Source organism: Taurulus bubalis (genome assembly GCF_910589615.1).
Source record: "Taurulus bubalis genome assembly, chromosome: 4".
NCBI lineage: Eukaryota > Metazoa > Chordata > Actinopteri > Perciformes > Cottidae > Taurulus > Taurulus bubalis.
This window is the reverse complement of record NC_136592.1, coordinates 232,978-251,731: the sequence shown is the minus strand read 5'-3', so window position 1 is coordinate 251,731 and position 18,754 is coordinate 232,978. Positions and strand designations below refer to the sequence as shown.

The 18,754-nt window shown below is 47.0% G+C and overlaps 1 protein-coding gene across 1 annotated transcript in view; it reads left to right on the top strand.

Annotated features, from left to right (window-relative positions):
* The window catches only part of cemip (cell migration inducing hyaluronidase 1), a gene marked incomplete at its 5' end in the record, with an annotated part of 138,084 nt that overhangs the window by 78,249 nt on the left and 41,081 nt on the right, over nucleotides 1-18,754 (top strand). The window contains 2 exons of the mRNA XM_079217571.1: nucleotides 1,074-1,229; nucleotides 18,441-18,621. Coding sequence (XP_079073697.1) covers nucleotides 1,074-1,229; nucleotides 18,441-18,621 — 337 coding nt within the window. The remainder of the gene's footprint in view (nucleotides 1-1,073; nucleotides 1,230-18,440; nucleotides 18,622-18,754) is intronic.

The window sequence follows — 18,754 nt, the reverse complement described above, 5'->3', positions numbered from 1 at the left end:
GTTTATCAAACTGGGGCGATATTACCGGTGGGGGCGCAAGAGGAAATGCTGATTTTAAATGTTTACCATACTCCGTTAATAGGTTACGCTTGCGCGACTCTCCGATTCTTGGCATTTTTTCACAAGCCGATCTTTATGAGATCTCCGTGAGGCCTTCTGCTGTTGTGTCTCTCATCAGAAAACGGATCTAAGCTCCACATGGAGCATGAATTGAGAGCGGCCGTATCAAATCTACAACCCCGTTTTAAAAAGATGTGTAGAGGAAAGCAGCTCACTGCAGCCACTAATACTGATACAACGTGTTGGCTCACACATCTGCACTTATTCTGTTTTGTTTTGCAAAAAAATTGCTTATTGTTTTCCACAATATGCTATTTAGTAGTAACTAAATGTTAGTTGTTTTTTGCATAACGTTATTTACATTTTTCGAACAAAGTGATAATACTGTAGAACCTTTTGCTCCTACCACAAGAAATATTTACAATGTACTGCAGTGTCAACAAGATTTTCTCTGTGTCATCTTACAGTAATGTTAAAAGGATTGTAAATTCTTCTTAAGCTTCATGGGTGTTTTCCAAAAACACCTTACCTCAAGGTGTCTTTGTGCAGACATTCGTGGACCAGGGTAACCTCCTAGCGCCCCTGGTGTCAGCAGCTGTCGGTGTACATGTCAGTTTATCAAAGGAGTTAGAAGTGGTCTTAGATTTTAAAAGTGTCTCCTACCCAACCAAAGAAGGAGCATCTTAAGATGAAGTCTGGTTCCCAAAGTGAGTTGAGTAGAGCTGAGTTTAGCCGAACCATGCAGTGGGAATGAGGCTTCCTTACTTAGAGTGTAGCTGTATTTGTTTTGTTTTTATTCGTGGTCCCCATTAACTCTGTCAGTAGATTAATATCTATCATGATAATGTCTTTTCTGGCTTAATAGCAGATCAGCCTCTGTTAACTCATTCACGCTGCTTTATGTTCTCATTATGTACCTCTTTATCTGAAACTTTTTGTTCTGCTTGCTGTGAAAACGAGAACCAGGTCGTCTTTACTATGTGTTGAATAACTCTACCCATCTGTGTGTGCAGTGGAGGGACGTTTCCAGATGATGACGGCTCCCGGCAGCAGGTGAAAAACTCGCTGTTTGTCGGTGAAAGTGACAATCGTGGGATGCCCCTCTTTGACAACAACATCTGGGGCCCCGGAGGTTCTGACCTCGCTGGCAGAACCCTGCCACGTGGCATGTAAGTGACAATTACAGCCTATTTTAGATTATTGTTTTGTTTCACAGACACATCAAGGTGATAACTGGTCAGATGTTGTATTTTCACCTTGCTGTCCCGAGCACCCAAAAAGTTTACATTTGTAGCGATCTGTTATCACTACCGAGGTAGTCGTCTATCATGTTAACTAACAGACACACACCCTGACCCTGTCACAGACACATCCTGCTCGGAAATCAATCTGCTCTGTTCACCTTTTGGAAAAGGGTGACAAAAACAGAAATGCGGGTCGGCACAAGAGGAGTATTTCCAGTATTGGATGGAGCTTACGGTCGGAGTAGAGGGTTGGCTTCCGTCTTTTAACATTGTTTTAAAGTCGTTTAAAGTTCGCAGATCCAAGGGTTATTGTCATGAACCTGCGAGACAATGATACTCACAATAATTATTAACAATGATTTCCACAACAGTGATGGTAGGATATATTTGAACATGCAACATTTATTTCTGTTAATCTGTTTTAACATTTGAAAGTCAGAGGTATCATATCTCTGATATTTTTGTGAATATCTTTCTTGATGTTTTGTATGAATTTGTAGTATTTTGTTCAAAATCACACCCGTTATATTTTTGTACAAATGATCACTTCTAACATTTTTTAGGAAATCATTGAAATCATTGAGATATCTTAAGACTCAAAACCAAGATAAATGTGTTAGCACACAAATTCATTTCTGACCAAAGCTGCTGCTCTTCATAAAGGAGCAAAGTGAGAACATTAGTCCACCGCGGAACTTTACTCGCGTGAGTGAAACGAGGGTGTTCACACCAAACGCGAAAAATCACGGCGCGAAGGGGGCGTGGCTTAGCTCTGTTGCTTGTCTCTGTGAGAGACAAGCGACGAAGCTTTCATTTCCGCTATCGACCATGGAATAAATAACCACTAGTTCTGCTTTATACTTGTTGTGGAAGTCCCAAACATGTGGGAACATGAAACGCCCTCGTGTTCGGGTTCATAACATCATCCGTAGCCGCACACAGCTCGGTGAATTTCACCGACTCATCCAGGAACTGCGTCTCGCGTATCTCCGTAAAACGATACCAATTATGCCATCCACCATGGAAATAACCACCAATTCTGCTTTATACTTTTTGTGTAAACTCCACATATGTCGGAACATCAAACTCCATGGTGTCTGGGTTCATAATATTATCCGTAGTCCCACAACAGCGTCTCAAAGAAGCCGCTGTCAGCGCTGGTTCAGGCGGAGCAGCAGCAGTTTCATTCAGAAACGGGGAGACTGCGGTGGTGACGGGCGGAGCTTCTCAACGCTGATTCTCAACGCTGATTCTCAACGCTGATTGGCTGCCGCAACTTTGCGTCACGCGATTTCTCCGCCAGAGTTGGGAGAATTCAACTCACGCGAATTCGCGCTGCGTCCTTCTCTTTGTTCGCCCCAGGTCAAACTTTCTGCCGCCTCAAACGCGTCTATCTCGCGCTAATAAATCGCCAATTCGCGTCGCAGCGCGTCTGTGGATTGAATTTACATGTAATCTGGTCGCGCCGCAAATTCGCGCAGCGTCCGGTGTGAACACGGCATAATGATTCCTTTTGCCTCGTGAGTATCGGGCAGCACGAAAAGGGCAACACACGTTAGTTTGCGGTTTCTTAATGCACTTTATTTCCAACAGGTAAGATGCAGGTATGTTTGTGTTAGTCGTTTCCTCGACTGCCAGGTCCAGACTGCATCGCCTCTGCTACCTGCTTCTCCCCCACTCCTCCTCAGTCACTGTTTTATAGAGGAGACACACACACACACACACACACACACAAACAATTGTACCTAGCTGAGGCTGATCACCCCTCATCCCGGCACCTGTTCCCAGAATCGCTCCTCCACTCCCCCTCCGCAGCTGAGGCTAACCACACTCCCGCCACCACAGTCTCATCAGCAGTATTATCAGATATTCCTGTATTGTAGGGGTGTCCAAACTGCGGCCCGGTTTTTTTATTGGCCCGCAGCAGATTCTAAAAATATAATGGAGAGAAAGTCAAGCAAACAGCAGCTAGCCTGCTAACTCAACAATCGCATTTTTGCCGTCTGAACAAAACACGAGAAAATGCCTCACTAACAGCTAAGAGGTCGCTCAGCTCACAGCGCGACACGGGAAACCTTCTCAGACAGAGACTTCATAACACAGAGCACGAAGACTTGTCAGCTAACTTAAAGCAAAGCTGAATACGGACCGCCTGTCTCACAGCGGGTTTATTCCCTGAGGTCAGATATTGACCAGTTTTTGAAAGACAAAGGACCGACCTCTTCATGAACTGAGTGACCCTCTATGGTTGGCAGTACTAGGCCCCGTTCCTCGTACCTGGCTTAGTGAGTTAGCCGGATAATTTTCAGGATAAGATGATGCAGGTCAGGCTTTTCGGTTCCACAAAGCAAGTTTGGAAAAATCACCATAGCAACACAGCCAAATCCTTGTACCTGCTTCAGCGCAGGTTTACTGAAATTCACTGGATAAGCTGGCCACTCCCACCGGACAAAAAAGGCAGCTCCCTTCCTCATTGATGAAGGAGCGATATTAGTTAGATTAGTTTTATAGGGAGAGAGTTCTTCGAGATCGCCAAGATCCGTTCTCACATCATAATGACTTCCTGTACGAGCTCTTGAGCTTTTTTGTGAGCAGTACATGTGCACATGTACCACTGCAGTGGTACATGCGGGAAAGCCGCTGAATCCCATGCTGTTCGTAAAGTTGGTTTAGCACTTAAGAAACTTATGGATGTGTTGAAAGCACTCATAATTATAAGATAGTGTTATTAGTACACCATACATATCATTATTGTAGAAAATGATTAAGGTGGACTCATGATAAGAATAGAGAGAATCACACACAATTTCTTTTCACTGCTTCAATTGATTGAATTTCTGATTATGAATAATGCATACATACGGATCCGCCCATACACATATTCAAACTCCTAGTTATATGGTAATCTACACATCCATCCATATTAATTTGTATACTACTGTCAGTAGGCACATTTAAAGAAATATAAATCTGATTGATTTGGGTGATGACGCACTTAACACTCTGGGGTCTGGGGTCATTTTCTTGATTTTACATAATTTTTAAATTTCCCTTTTTAAAGTCACTTGCATATTACATACATACAAAAAATACAGAAGAATCTCAGCTATCCATATAATGAGGCACCATTATCCCAAGGCAAGTGTAAAGAGAAAATATGACTAAAGCTGAAAAATGTAATCTTGATTTTGGAAATGTTTCATATTTGTTGTGAAACAAATGACTTTACTCATGTGGTATATCGGTTTTGGTGATGGAAATTGGTTTCCCAAAGGTCTTAGGTTCACAAAAGCAGTGCAATATATGAATAAAATGGTAGACACATGTAAATAAATGTCAAAAAACAAATGTATTATTATATGGTGGGGACGATGAGCTGTGGCTGGCTTTGAGGCCTGCTATGGTGATGTGTTGGCAGGCAGACGGACAGGGAGACGATGCAGCTGCATGTTGCATGTTGTCCTCTGGACCCTCGCAGCTCTGAATCCACTCTGTAAATTACATTAATACAAGTCAGTATGAGTTCACTGAAAGAAAGTTAACGGTGATAGAGACAACAGTTGATTACCCACCGTTCATAGCTGTAGTCAACTATCTCCGCTAGCTCTCGTTAGCTCGCGCCGTGTTAGCAGCACCAAACGTGACATAAACACTACTGTAGTAACGATTAACAGAGATCCAACGCTACTAGGCTTACTAAGTTCACTGTAAGAAAGTTAACGGTGATAGAGACAACAATTGAGTATGCACCGTTCAGTTGTAGACACAGAAGAGACATCCAAAACGGCGCTACCTAGTGACGCGAACGCTACGAAGCTATCGTCAACAAACAAACGTTAGTTACGGTGTTACAAACACATAATGGAGGTCCAACACTACCGGTCGTACTAAGTTCACTGTAAGAATGTTAACGGTGACGGGGACAACAGTTGAGTATGCACCGTTCAGTCGTAGACACGGAAGAGACATCCAACACGGCACTATGTAGTGACGTGCTAACGCTACTAAGCTATCGTCAACAAACACACGTTAGTTACGGTCTTACAAACACATAATGGAGGTCCAACACTACCGGTCGTACTAAGTTCACTGTAAGAAAGTTAACGGTGATAGGGGCAACAATTGATTACTCACCGTTCAGTCTCACAGAAACGCTGTAGCCAGTTATCTGGCCCGTTAGCGCCGGCTAGCTCCTTGTTAGCGAATCCTTCAGGCACTGGAGCTGCGCCGTCAGTCCCCTCCAATATAGCTTTGCTCAGGACTCTTTGCTTGGCATCTTCTGACTCATACTGAAGCTTTGCACGTCGTAAGACACGTCCATGTTTAGATGCTCAGACGCGGAAGTGGAAACCATATCCGCCAGATTTGAAACCATATCTCTGTGACGTATTATTTTGATGATATAATTTTATTAAAAACTTAAACACCTGCCCGCCCGCATCGCCGCGGGCCCCGCCTCCAGAGGGTTCAAATTAGCCGATACATTTTCCCAACATTTACGCATTTAACTTGTATTATATTGTATATATATTTTGCCATGCTTATGTATAGCCCTCGCAGCGGTGAGTGTGTTAAGCTGCGTTCACAGCAAAAGCGTTTTGACTTTGCCATTATTATGTTCTTGAATTCCTCATATGTAGTCATGATCATCTCCTGCTCATCAGCGGAGAAAAAAGTGTCTTGTCTTTTGAGTTTATTTCCATTGTACTGTTAGAACATCATGGTTTCAGTGATCGACTCTTCTCCCTTTTGAAGATGAACGAGACTGTTTGAGCGCGGATCAGCCTTTGAGAAACTGAGATAGCCTGAGGTCAATCATCAGGCTAATTTAAGATGGATAATAGGACATTTGAGCGACTTAGTTGAACCAGAATGCTGTGTGAAGCATGCTATGTGAAGCTCCGTCTCTTTGAGACTCAACTACACAATGTCAATGTTGCACTCCTTCCAACGCTGTCTGAAATCAAAGTAGCTGTTGTTACCGACGAGCCAGCCTCTCAACTACCACTTCTCCAACTCCGGTCATTAATTCTGTGACTACCGGCATAGCACCTCAGACTTAACATCACATCCCCGGCTGCCATGGTTCTACAATATTCCACCTCGCAACTCCTCAAACTCAACAACTTCTCTGCTCCCCCGTTCATTTCAGCCATCACAACACTTGGACTCCTCCGTCGGCCCCGTTACATCCACCGAGCCTCTCGCAGAAAGTTGATTTACTGCCTGTCTGATCGCGCCACTCATTCCATTCCCTCCCTCTGGTCAGCACAGCGTATCGCCGCAACTCCTGCACATCATCACAACAACCTGAACGAGCGAGCTGCCTGGCTCCGGTCAGCCGAGCATATCGCCGCAACTCCTGCACGTCACCACCACATCAACCTGCACGAGCGAGCCGCCTGGCTTCGCTTACCAAAGCACCCCAGCCTGTCCAAACTCATCCACATCTCAAGATTGCTCTGTTCAATACCCGATCCCTCAACAACAAGGGCCTCTTACTGAACTAATTCATAACTGACAATCATCTGGACTTCCTCTGTTTAACTGAAACCTGGCAAAACCAACAGGACTACCTTTCATTAAACCAAACCACACCCCCTGGATACTCATACATGGACAAACCACGCCTTCATGGGCGTGGTGGTGGAATAGCCACCATTTTTCGAACTGACATCACTACAAGTGCAATAACCATCCTGGCTCCCTCCTCATTTGAACACCTCGCTTTTAAACTGTCTGGTCCCAAACCCCTGGTTATTGCAGTCATCTACCGCCCCCCAAAACCTAACCCTGCTTTTCCCTCTGATCTGTCTGAATTCCTCATACAACTCTGCGCCATCTCTCCATCCATTCTGCTACTCGACTCACCTGACTGCACAAACTCCACAGAACTCCTGGACATCTTCAACTAATTCAACATCACCCAACAAAAAAGGACACACACTCGACTTGGTCTGCACATCCGGCATTACCATCACCAACCTAACCAGTATTGACCTCACCATCTCTGACCACCTGGCTATCACCCTGGACATTGACACACCCACCCCCAATGTTAAGCAGAGCCGCACCATAACATTCCGGAACATCAAATCCATCAACCTCCCCTCGCTCTCCTCCTCCTTGGCTGCCATCGTCTCTGCCTCTGCCCCTATTTCGACTGCCTCCCCCATTACACTGGTCAATTACTATAATGATGCACTCTCCTCCTGTCTCGACCTCACTGCCCCCAAAAAAATCTAAACTCATCTCCTTCACCCACTCTGCCCCCTGGTTTACTGACCAACTTCGCCACCTCAAAGTGCAGGGCCGTCAACTGGAACGCATTGCAAAGAAAACTGGACTCACTGTTTATCTTGATGCCTACAAACTCTACCAACAAAAATACAAAGATGCCCTCAACGCCGCTCGCTCCTCTCACTACTCCTCCATCATCCAATCTGGCTCCAACAATCCCAAAACACTGTTCAAACTACTCAAACCCATGGACACCATCTCCACCTCCTTCACTACCACCAAATGCAACTCATTCCTATCCTTCTTCAACGACAAAATCATTACAATACACAACCAGCTGGCCGCCCCCTCCTCCTCCACTACCTCAACCCCCAGCCCTCAACATGACCCTCCCCCACCTCCAAGCTACTCACTCTCATCCTTCAGTTCAATCACTGAAACGGACCTCTCCTCCATAGTCTCCACAATGAAGACCTCCACCTGTGCCCTCAACCTCCTCCCTTCTTCCTTAGTCAAGGCCTGCCTCCCCTCACACTCCCCTCTCATCGCAAACATTATCAACTCCTCACTGTCCTCTGGTCTCATACGCTCCCCCTCCCCCTACTTAAGCTCGCTGCCGTCACCCCTGTGCTGAAAAAAAAACTGGTCTCGACCCCGAAATCCCCAATAACTACCAGCCCATCTCCAACCTCCCCTACCTGTCCAAAATCCTTGAAAAAAACTGTTGCATCTCAACCTTTTTTGAGCAGCAGCACATTTTCTACAATAAAAAAAAATCCTGTGGCACACCAACAACCCAAGAGGATACAAAATGTCACATTGTAGCATAATTACAGCATAATATGGTTAGGTAATTATTGCGCTACCTACTGGCATGGAAGAGTATTCAGTGTTTCAAGTAAACCAGATTGCTCAATCAGACAAAAAAAGAAAGTGTTATCACTTTGTTAGAAAAATTTAAATAAAGTTATGCAAAAAATAACTAATATTTAGTTACTACTAAATAGCATATTGTGGAAAACAATAAGCAATTATTTTGCAAAACAACAATAAATGCAGATGTGAGCCAACACGTTGTATCAGTATTAGTGGCTGTGTCACGCCGGAGCACTAATGAAAGAACCCAAATGCACGACCCGAGGCAGAGAGTAAAGTTCACAAGAATTCCTTTATTGATAAAGGTAATATTGCAACAGGATAGAGTCTCTGGAGAAGGACCGCCGAAGGTTCTCCCGATGTAACTGGGGAGGGACTGAGGCCGGTCGGCAAGGCTCTGACCCGCTGTGGTGAGAGCAGCTGTCTCACTCAGGGGAGAGTAGAATCGCCAACGTAAACAGTCCAGGGTCATTCACAGGAAGGCAGTCAAACTCGGCAGAGGTACAGGCAGGGATCGGGCTTACTCAGAAACGAAGGGACGTCGGAATCAGAACAGGATATCAGGCAGGAAAAACGCTGGTAAGTTGACTCACAGGTGAAGAAAAACGAACTGGCAACGAGACAAGTGAAGCACAGAGTATATATACACACTGGGAGGGGAGTTAACGAGACACAGGTGAAACACATCAGGGCAGGGAGAGGTAATCACACATGAGGAAGTAAAGACAGCAGACATGACACAGGAGGATGATTTCAAAATAAAACAGGAAGTGACAAGACAACAAAATAAAAGCACTACCGTCTAGTGACGGTTGTGACAGGCTGCAGTGAGCTGCTTTCCACACATCTTTTTAAAACGGGGTTGTAGATTTGATACGGCCGCTCTCAATTCATGCTCCATGTGGAGCTTAGATCTGTTTTCTGATGAGAGACACAACAGCAGAAGGCCTCACGGAGATCTCATAAAGATCGGCTTGTGAAAAAATGCCAAGAATCGGAGAGTCACTTTCACTTTTTATAGGCACTTGCATATGAGATATATACCCATGTGTTACATCTAAACAATCTCAGCTCTATATAATGAGGCACAATTGTCATAAGGCACAAGTGTAAAGTAATAATATGGCCCTAAAGCTGAAAAATTGAAGTTAGATTTTTAAAAATTCGGATGAAACGTTTTGGTGATGGAAATTGGTTTACCAAAGGTCTTAGGTTCACAAAAGCAGTGGAATATATGAATACAATGGTAGATGCATCTAAATAAATGTCTAATACCAAATCTGGTATTATCGTTTTTTGAGTAGAAGTTGTCTGTCACTACTTTCATCAAAATGAGAGAGGGACTGAGATAAAATGGGACTGAGAAATGACTTCATACTACAGACCAAGCTTCATGGGGTGTGTGAAAATGTATATTACAACAGTTTTTGTTTTCAAACAAAATATTTACTATATATTTGAGTCAAAGTATGTACTATAGAAAAACTAACTATTTACAATGTTTACACAATGTGCATGTTTTAGTTTGGTTTTTACAAGAACAGTTTTTAGAAGAACAACATATGTACTCTGTATCCAACCCTGTCTCCTAAAAATTACGTTCCCCCAGAACTAATACGCATTCCCAATTACGTTTGATCAGAAACGTATCTCCTCCCTGATTATGTTTGTGTTTGACGTATTACACATAAGTTGATTATACACGTATAGGTTGATTAAACACTTATGTTGATTATACACGTATTTTTGTTTTATTGTTTTTATGTTTGTGTTTGACGTATTACAAATACGTTTATAATCATGTGTTTGTGTTATTGTTTTCTTGCTTTATTTAAGCATATTTTAATTTTTAAACTCTGCGGAGAAAAAAGAAAAGAGGGGCGGGGTGAGGCCAGTTACAGCCGGCCAGTGAGAGCCGGCCGGCCCGGGCCGAGCGCCGGCCGCACCGGGAGCCCGAGCGCCGGTCGCACCGGGAGCCCGAGAGTCGGTCGCACCGGGAGGCGAGCACCGGGAGCACCGGGGCTCGGTGTTCAGACGCTTGGCGTCGCCGTCAGGCCGTCGGTAACAGCCTCCTTCGCGCCGGCTCCGGTCTTCTCTGAGTCGGGGTGTTTGTGAATGCAGCCCAAAGTGTGTGATAAACTCCATCTAGTGCAGTAAACCACTGCGATCATCAGCAGACACTCGGATCTCTGTGGTCACATCAAGTGCAGAATCTGACGTGAAAATATTCAAACGGGCGGAAGGAGTCACGGGACCCAACATCCGGTTTTCAAAATACTAACTGATATGAATGTGTTCAGAACATTTCTGACCACATCCAAACATCTTAACTGTAACAGTACGTTGTGTTTGACATATTACAATATTTATATTGTATAAGACCAGTACAGTTAAGATGTTTGGATGTGGTCAGAAATGTTCTGAACTCAGAGAAGACCGGAGCCGGCGCGAAGGAGGCTGTTACCGACGGCCTGACGGCGACGCCAAGCGTCTGAACACCGAGCCCCGGTGCTCCCGGTGCTCGCCTCCCGGTGCGACCGACTCTCGGGCTCCCGGTGCGGCCGGCGCTCGGCCCGGGCCGGCCGGCCGGCTCTCACTGGCCGGCTGTCACTGGCCTCACCCCGACCCCTCTTTCCTTTTTTCTCCGCAGAGTTTAAAAATTAAAATATGCTTAAATAAAGCAAGAAAACAATAACACTAACACACGATTATAAACGTATTTGTAATACGTCAAACACAAACATAAAAACAATAAAACAAAAATACGTGTATAATCAACATAAGTGTTTAATCAACCTATACGTGTATAATCAACGTATGTGTAATACGTCAAACACAAACATAATCAGGGAGGAGATACGTTTCTGATCAAACGTAATTGGGAATGCGTATTAGTTCTGGGGGAACGTAATTTTTAGGAGACAGGGTTACTGTATCTATGTACTATGTACTCTGTATATACTGTATACTATGGACTGTTTACCAGCACATGGTTGTGTGTCACGTCGCTGAGTAAAACTGAACAGCTGTGAGCTGAGCGCAAGGTGCCCTCTCTGTGTTCTCTTGCACACTACAAGAAAAAACTTTTTTTTGCTGGTTTCAGTGTGTTAGTGTTAGTGTGAGTCTATCTAACTGAAAACCAGTGTTTTTTTGCAGCGTAGGTGGGTGGGTAGGTCCTAGTATTTCCTGAGTGTTCATTGGTAGTTTCACACAAAATGTTGACGGACACCTGAATTGACAAATCACGGTGAAAGGCGGAGTTCAGGCACACAAAAGCACAGGAGGGGGACGGAAGTTGCAGAGTCTCGCTGATCTAACGACAGCGGTTTATTTTTTCTGTGCCGTTTTCTCGCGGAGATGTGAAAATTTAAAAAACGTAAGCACTGTATATCACGCCAGCATGACGCAAGACCCCAAAGGGTTAATAACGCCTGTTGTCCCTGGGGGTCAAAAACACCCCGCAGCACAACGTGGTGCAATAGGGCAACTTGTCACACCATATACTTTCCAAAACATCTTGGATGTTTGATGTGTGGGGTCAAGCAATGGTTGTTAAAACAACAAAAAACAGGTCTTTTCTCACAGGTGTAATATTTTAGAGAGAGACAGGCAGCACAATGAGGAGGCCGAAGCACAGGAGGCTTGTGAGCTAACTTTGAACCATGTTGTGGAAAAGAATGACCAATGCTGAACATCATGAAGAAGAAGAATCAACTGATGAGGAGGATTTAGTGTCAGAAGATAAGGAAAATAATGATGAGGTGAAAGATCCAACATCCAGACCACATGCTACTTCTTCTTCTGAAGAAGCCCCACATCACCTGCTGCACAAATGGAAGACGGGTGAAGGAACATGATGAACATGGGGATGAGGTAGAATCTGAAGCTGAACTGGAAAAGTGTCAGAAGTGGAAGACTGCACGTATTATTATGAAGAGGAAGAATCAACTGATGAGAAAGAATCGGAGGAAGAGGACCCCGCTGCAATAGAAGAATATTTCCAGTCAAAGGATGAAACATTTCTCCATCCATCCATCCATTATCAGCCGCTTATCTGGGGTTGGGTCGCGGTGGCAGCAGGTTCAGCAGGCCGACCCAGGCTTCCCTCTCACCCGCAACACTTTCCAGCTCATTCTGGGGGATCCCGAGGCGTTCCAAGGCCAGCCGGAAGATATAATCCCTCCAGCATGTCCTCGGTCTTCCCCGGGGTCTCCTACCAGTTGGACGTGCCTGGAAAACCTCTAATGGGAGGCGTCCAGGAGGCATCCTGACTAGATGCCCGAACCACCTCAGCTGACTCATTTCGACACGAAGGAGCAGCGACTCAACTCCAAGCTCCTCCTGATGTCCGAGCTCCTTACCCTATCTCTATGGCTGAGCCCGGCCACCCTGCGGAGGAAGCTCATTTCGGCCACTTGTATCCGAGATCTTGTTCTTTCGGTCACGACCCAGAGTTCGTGACCATAGGTAAGGGTTGGAACATAGACCGACCTGTAATGGAGAGCTTCGCCTTCCGGCTCAGCTCCCTCTTCACCAGGACGGACCGGTACAGCGCCTGTTTTATTGCTGCAGCCGCACCGATCCGTCTGTCGATCTCCCGCTCCACCTTACCCTCACTCGTGAACAAGACCCCGAGATACTTGAACTCCTTCGCTTGGGGTAGGCAGTTTGTCCCCACCTAGGGGAGCAATCCACCGGTTTCCGGCAGAGCACCATGGCCTCAGATTTGGAGGTGCTAACTCTCATCCCTGCCGCTTCACACTCGGCTGCAAAACACCCCAGTGAATGCTGGAGGTCACAGTCCGAGGAGGCAAACAGGACCACATCATCCGCGAACAGCAGAGAGGTGATCCCGAGACTCCCGAACCGGATCCTCTCCGCCCCCTGGCTGCGCCTAGATATCCTGTCCATGAAGGTCACGGACAGGACCGGTGATAAAGGGCAGCCCTGGCGGAGGCCAACACCCACCGGGAACGTGTCTGACTTATTACCGAGGATACGAACACAGCTCCTACTGCAGGCGTACAGAGACCAGATAGCCCGTGCCAACGGGTCCGGCACCCCATACTCCCGCAGCACCCCCCACAAAAACCCCCGAGGGACCCGGTCGAAAGCCTTCTCCAAGTCCACAAAGCACATGTAGACTGGTTGGGCAAACTCCCAGGACCCCTCCAGTAGTCTTGCAAGGGTAAAGAGCTGGTCCACTGTTCCACGACCGGGACGGAATCCGCACTGCTCGTCTTGAATCTGAGGTTCGACAAGCGGTCGGAGCCTCCTTTCCAGCACCCTGGCATAAGCTTTTCCCGGGAGGCTGAGCAGTGTAATGCCACGATAGTTTGAGCACACTCTCCGGTCCCCCTTCTTGAAGATGGGAACCACCACCCCGGTCTGCCAGTCCATGGGCACTGTTCCCGACCCCCATGCGACACTGAAAAAGGTGTGTCAACCAAGACAGCCCAACAATGTCCAGCGCTTTCAGCATCTCAGGGCGGATCTCATCCACCCCTGGCGCCTTGCCACCAAGGATCTTTTTGACTACCTTAGCGACCTCTGCCAGGGATATGGGAGAAACCACCCCAAAGTCTTCCGGCGCTGCCCCCTCTCCGGGGGACATGTTGGCCGGGTTTAAGAGTTCCTCAAAGTGCTCTTTCCACCGCCCGACGATGTCCCCAGTCCGGGTCAGCAGTTCCCCCCCACTCCCTGCTGAGAACAGCCTGGGGTAGCCCCTGCTTTCCCTTCCTGAGCCGTCGGATGGTTTGCCAGAACTTCCTTGAGGCCAACCGAAAGTCCTTCTCCATGGCCTCCCCGAACTCCTCCCATGCCCGAGTTTTAGCATCCGCGACCATCGCAGCTGCAGCCCTTCTGGCCTGCCGGTACCCGTCAGCTGCTTCAGGAGACCCCTGGGCCAGCCAGGCCCGAAAGGCCTCCTTCTTCAGTTTGACGGCTTCCCTCACCCCCCGTGTCCACCACCGGGTTCTCGGGTTGCCGCCACGACAGGCACCGATGACCTTCCGGCCACAGCTCCGAGCAGCTGCGTCCATAATAGAGGCTTTGAACATGGTCCACTCGGGTTCCATGTCCCCAGCCTCCCTCGGGATTTGTGAGAAGTTCTTCCGGAGGTGGGAGTTGAAGACCTCCCGGACAGGATCCTCCGCCAGACGTTCCCAGTTCACCCTCACTACACGTTTGGGCTTGCCAGGTCTTTCTAGCCGACTCCCCCGCCATCTGATCCAACTCACCACCAGGTGGTGATCAGTTGACAGCTCTGCTCCTCTCTTCACCCGAGTGTCCAAGACATACGGCCGCAGATCAGATGATGCAACTACAAAGTCGATCATTGATCTCCGGCCTAAGGTGTTCTGGTACCAGGTACACTTATGAGCCACCTTATGCTCGAACATGGTGTTTGTTATGGACAAACTGTGGCTAGCACAGAAGTCCAACAACAAAACACCATTCGGGTTCAGATCGGGCAAGCCGTTCCTCCCAATCACGCCCTGCCAGGTTTCTTTGTCATTGCCCACGTGAGCGTTGAAGTCTCCCAGGAGATCTATGGAGTCGGCAGGCGGCGCCCTTTCCAGGACCCCTCCTGCCGACCCCAAGAAGGCCGGATACTCTGAACTGCTGTTCGGTGCATAAGCACAAACAACAGTCAGAGCTTTACTCCCTGCAACCCGTAGGCGCAGGGAGGCGACCCTCTCGTTCTCCGGGGAAAACTCCAACATAGCGGCGCTCAGCCGGGGGCTCGTGAGTATCCCCACTCCCGCCCGGCGCCTCTCACCCTGGGCAACTCCAGAAAAGGACAAAGTCCAACCCTTCTCCAGGAGCTTGGTTCCAGAGCCCATGCTGTGCGTGGAGGCGAGCCCAACTATATCTAGCTGGTACCGCTCCACCTCCTGCACCAGCTCCGGCTCTTTCCCCGCTAGCCAGGTGACGTTCCATGTCCCTAGAGCTAGTCTATGCTGCCGGCGATCGGCTCGCCCAGGTCTCCTGCCTGGCCCGCCGCCCGGTCTGCATAGCACCCGACCCCGATAATTCTCCCCGCGGGTGGTGGGCCCACGGGGTGACTGCTGCTCCATGTTGTTTCTTCGGGCTGAGCCTAACCGGGCCCCATGGGCGAAAGCCCGGCCACCAGACGCTCGCCGACAAGCTCCCCTCCTGGGTCTGGCTCCGGGAGGGTGCCCCGGTTTCCCTTGTCCGGGCGAGGTAGCTTTAGACCGTGGGCTGCTATTCATCAGGGTTTTTTTGAACCGCTCTTAGTCTGGGCTCTCCCCCGAGACCTGTTTGCCTTGGGAGACCCTACCAGGGGCTGACGCCCCGGACAACATGGCTCCCAGGATCACTGAGCCACTCAAACTCCTCCACCACATTAAGGTGGCGATTCATTGGAGGAGTGAAACATTCCTGTGGTGACATTCCTGGGAGGGATGGAAATCCCTCCCAGTGACAGAGAGAGAGAGAGAGAGAGACAAGCCACCATGGACCAACCGCATATTCAAGGTCTCGTATTGATGACATAAAGTTCCCTTTTGACCCGGCAGAAGCCCACGCCTATTGAAGAGGTGGTGGTGAACATGACAAACAAGGAGGGGCAACAAGTGGAGCAAGATGGATCCAATGGACCTGCATGCATATGTGGGTTGGTTGTTGGTTGTTTCTCTCCAGTCTGGGGACAGGGATGAGCTCAGGAGAGTCCAGCGCAACCTGAAGGTGAAGCTCAGGGAGGGTAAGGACTCATACAGGAGGAAGCTGGAGGCCAAACTCCAGAAGAACAATACTAGGGAGGTGTGGACCAGGATGAAGCAAATTACTGTTCTGTCTCCCTTCCTGTTCACCCTGTACACCACTGACTTCCAGTACAACACAGAGTCATGCCATCTGCAAAAGTTCTCTGATGACTCTGCAGTGGTCGGGTGTATTAGGGATGGAAGGGAGGAGGAGTACAGGGCAGTGGTGAGTGACTTTGTGAAGTGGGCCGGTGAGAATCACCTGCTTCTGAACGTGGCCAAGACCAGATAGATGGTGGTCGACTTCAGGAGGAAGACAACAGCTCCGAGTTCTCTGAGTGTTCTGGGAGAGGACGTGGACATGGTGGAGGAGTACAGGTACCTGGGGGTTTCCATCGACAGCCGACTGAACTGGAAGGCCAACATCAACGCAGTCTACAAGAAGGGGATGAGTCGACTCTTTTTCCTGAGGAATCTTCGATCCTCTAATGGGAGGCGTCCAGGAGGCACGACGACACCGACACAAACACTTAAAGTAGTGGTTCTCAAACTTTTTCTGTAAATAACTTAATTTTGTGACTCCATCTGAGCTTTTATAAATAACAGAATAAAGAAAATTGCAATTACTTTCAAGTAAATCAGATTGCTCCATCAGACAATTTTTAAATTGCAATCACTTAGAACAATGAAAATAAAGTTATATCTGTGCAAAAAATAACTAATATTTAGTTACTACTAAATAGCTCATTGTGGAAAACAAACAGCTATTATTATTTTTTTGCCAAACAAAACAGAATGAGTGCAGATATGTGTCAGCCATGAAGTTGCATCAGTATTAGTGGCTGCAGTGAGCCTCTACACATCTTTTATAAACGGGGTTGTAGATTTGATACAATTCATGCTCAACATTGATCTGAGATCTGTTTTCTGTTTTGAGACGCGCAGCAGCAGAAAGGACCTCACAGAGACTTCTGGCAAAGAGCCAAAAGTCGGCGAGTGGCGCATGCGCATACGCAAGGGTAACCTGTTAACGGCGTAACGTAAACATTTACCCAAAAGTACAGGCATTTCTCCATGTATTTATTAATGACGTTTTATGTCTGTGTACTTTGTACTTTTGTAATATGTGAAGCCAGCAGCTCATTGTTGGTAGAAGACACGAGCACCGTGGCTTGTTTCACCTGGAGCAGGAGAGCTGCTCCAGGTTCAGAGAGCTGCTCCGGGTTCAGAGAGCTGCTCTGGTAAGAGGAGCAACTCCGCTGCTCCTCACAGGAGAGCTGCTGTTGCCATCTTCACCCTGGGAGCGTTTAAAACGCAGATATAGCGGTCTGCTTTTCACGCGACATATTTTTCGACGCTCTCTGTCCGCCGCTGTGTGTTCAGTGCTCACCTGTGTGTCCGCGCACTTTTCTGTGCGCATCGGAGCGGAACTCCACTGTGCGAGATGCAGAGCAGAGGAGAAGCGTTAACGCGACCACTTAGAAACCGAAATGACAAGCTGTCGTGTGGATAATATAAATAAAATACGGCTGTTTAGTTTGTTTAATAACAGAACAAGGTGCAGACCTGTTCTATAGAAAAGAGAAACTTAAATGACGACTTGTGATCTGGCGCTATCGAAAAATTACAAGGGGCGCGGGGGGTTTCTCAGGAGGGCGCCCCGCCCCCCTATTATAACTGTAGGGGAAACACTGTATATATACACATTTATATTTGAGTGATTTTTATTTCATTTTATTTGTATATATCTTTCATCCATGTTGCTTCTTTATATATTTTATCTTCTATCTTGTGTGTTTATTTGTATCTTCAAGTTGTACGGCACTACTATGACAAGAAATCTATCTATCTATCTATCTATCTATCTATGAATGAACATTTTGACAGGGTTGTTTTGTCTGAAATCGTACATGGCTTTTGTGCACTCACTGGAATTGATCGCCGCTGCTAGCTAACTAGCTCGTTTGTGGTACCAAATCAGGCAGGCTGCTAAATGAACCCAATAAACTATACTAATGGCTTCTATACAACAACAGTATATACTTATGTATAGTGCAGTGTTCACTGGAGCCTCTCCTTCTGCTACATAGCCAAGATAGAGACCGCTGAAGGTGAAAAGCATACAACATTAAACATTTTTTTGACTGTTATGAGTCACCTTACATAGTGCACTGCATAAAATGTTTTAATCCTTCAAACATTGACCTTCAGTGACGAAAGTACAAAGCCTGATATCAGACAGAATTGTCAACTCCTTACAATTGGTGATTTACGTGTTTGTGTTTCTCTGCAGTGATTTTCCTATCCGAGGCATGCAGATCTACGATGGGCCCATCAACATGCAGAATTGTACATTCCGGAAATACACAGCGCTGGATGGACGGCACACCAGCGCCTTTGGCTTCAGGCTCAACAACTCGTGGCAGAGCTGCCCCAATAATAACATCACTAACATCATCTTTGACCACGTACCTGTAAGTCAGCTACTGTCTGAAATACATAAAAAATATCTGTGGTCTCATATTTTCTATTGCGTATCACAAATTAGGAAAATGCACATGAGGTTTGTATAAATTCGCAAAGTCTGAAAATAAAGCCAGTGACAGC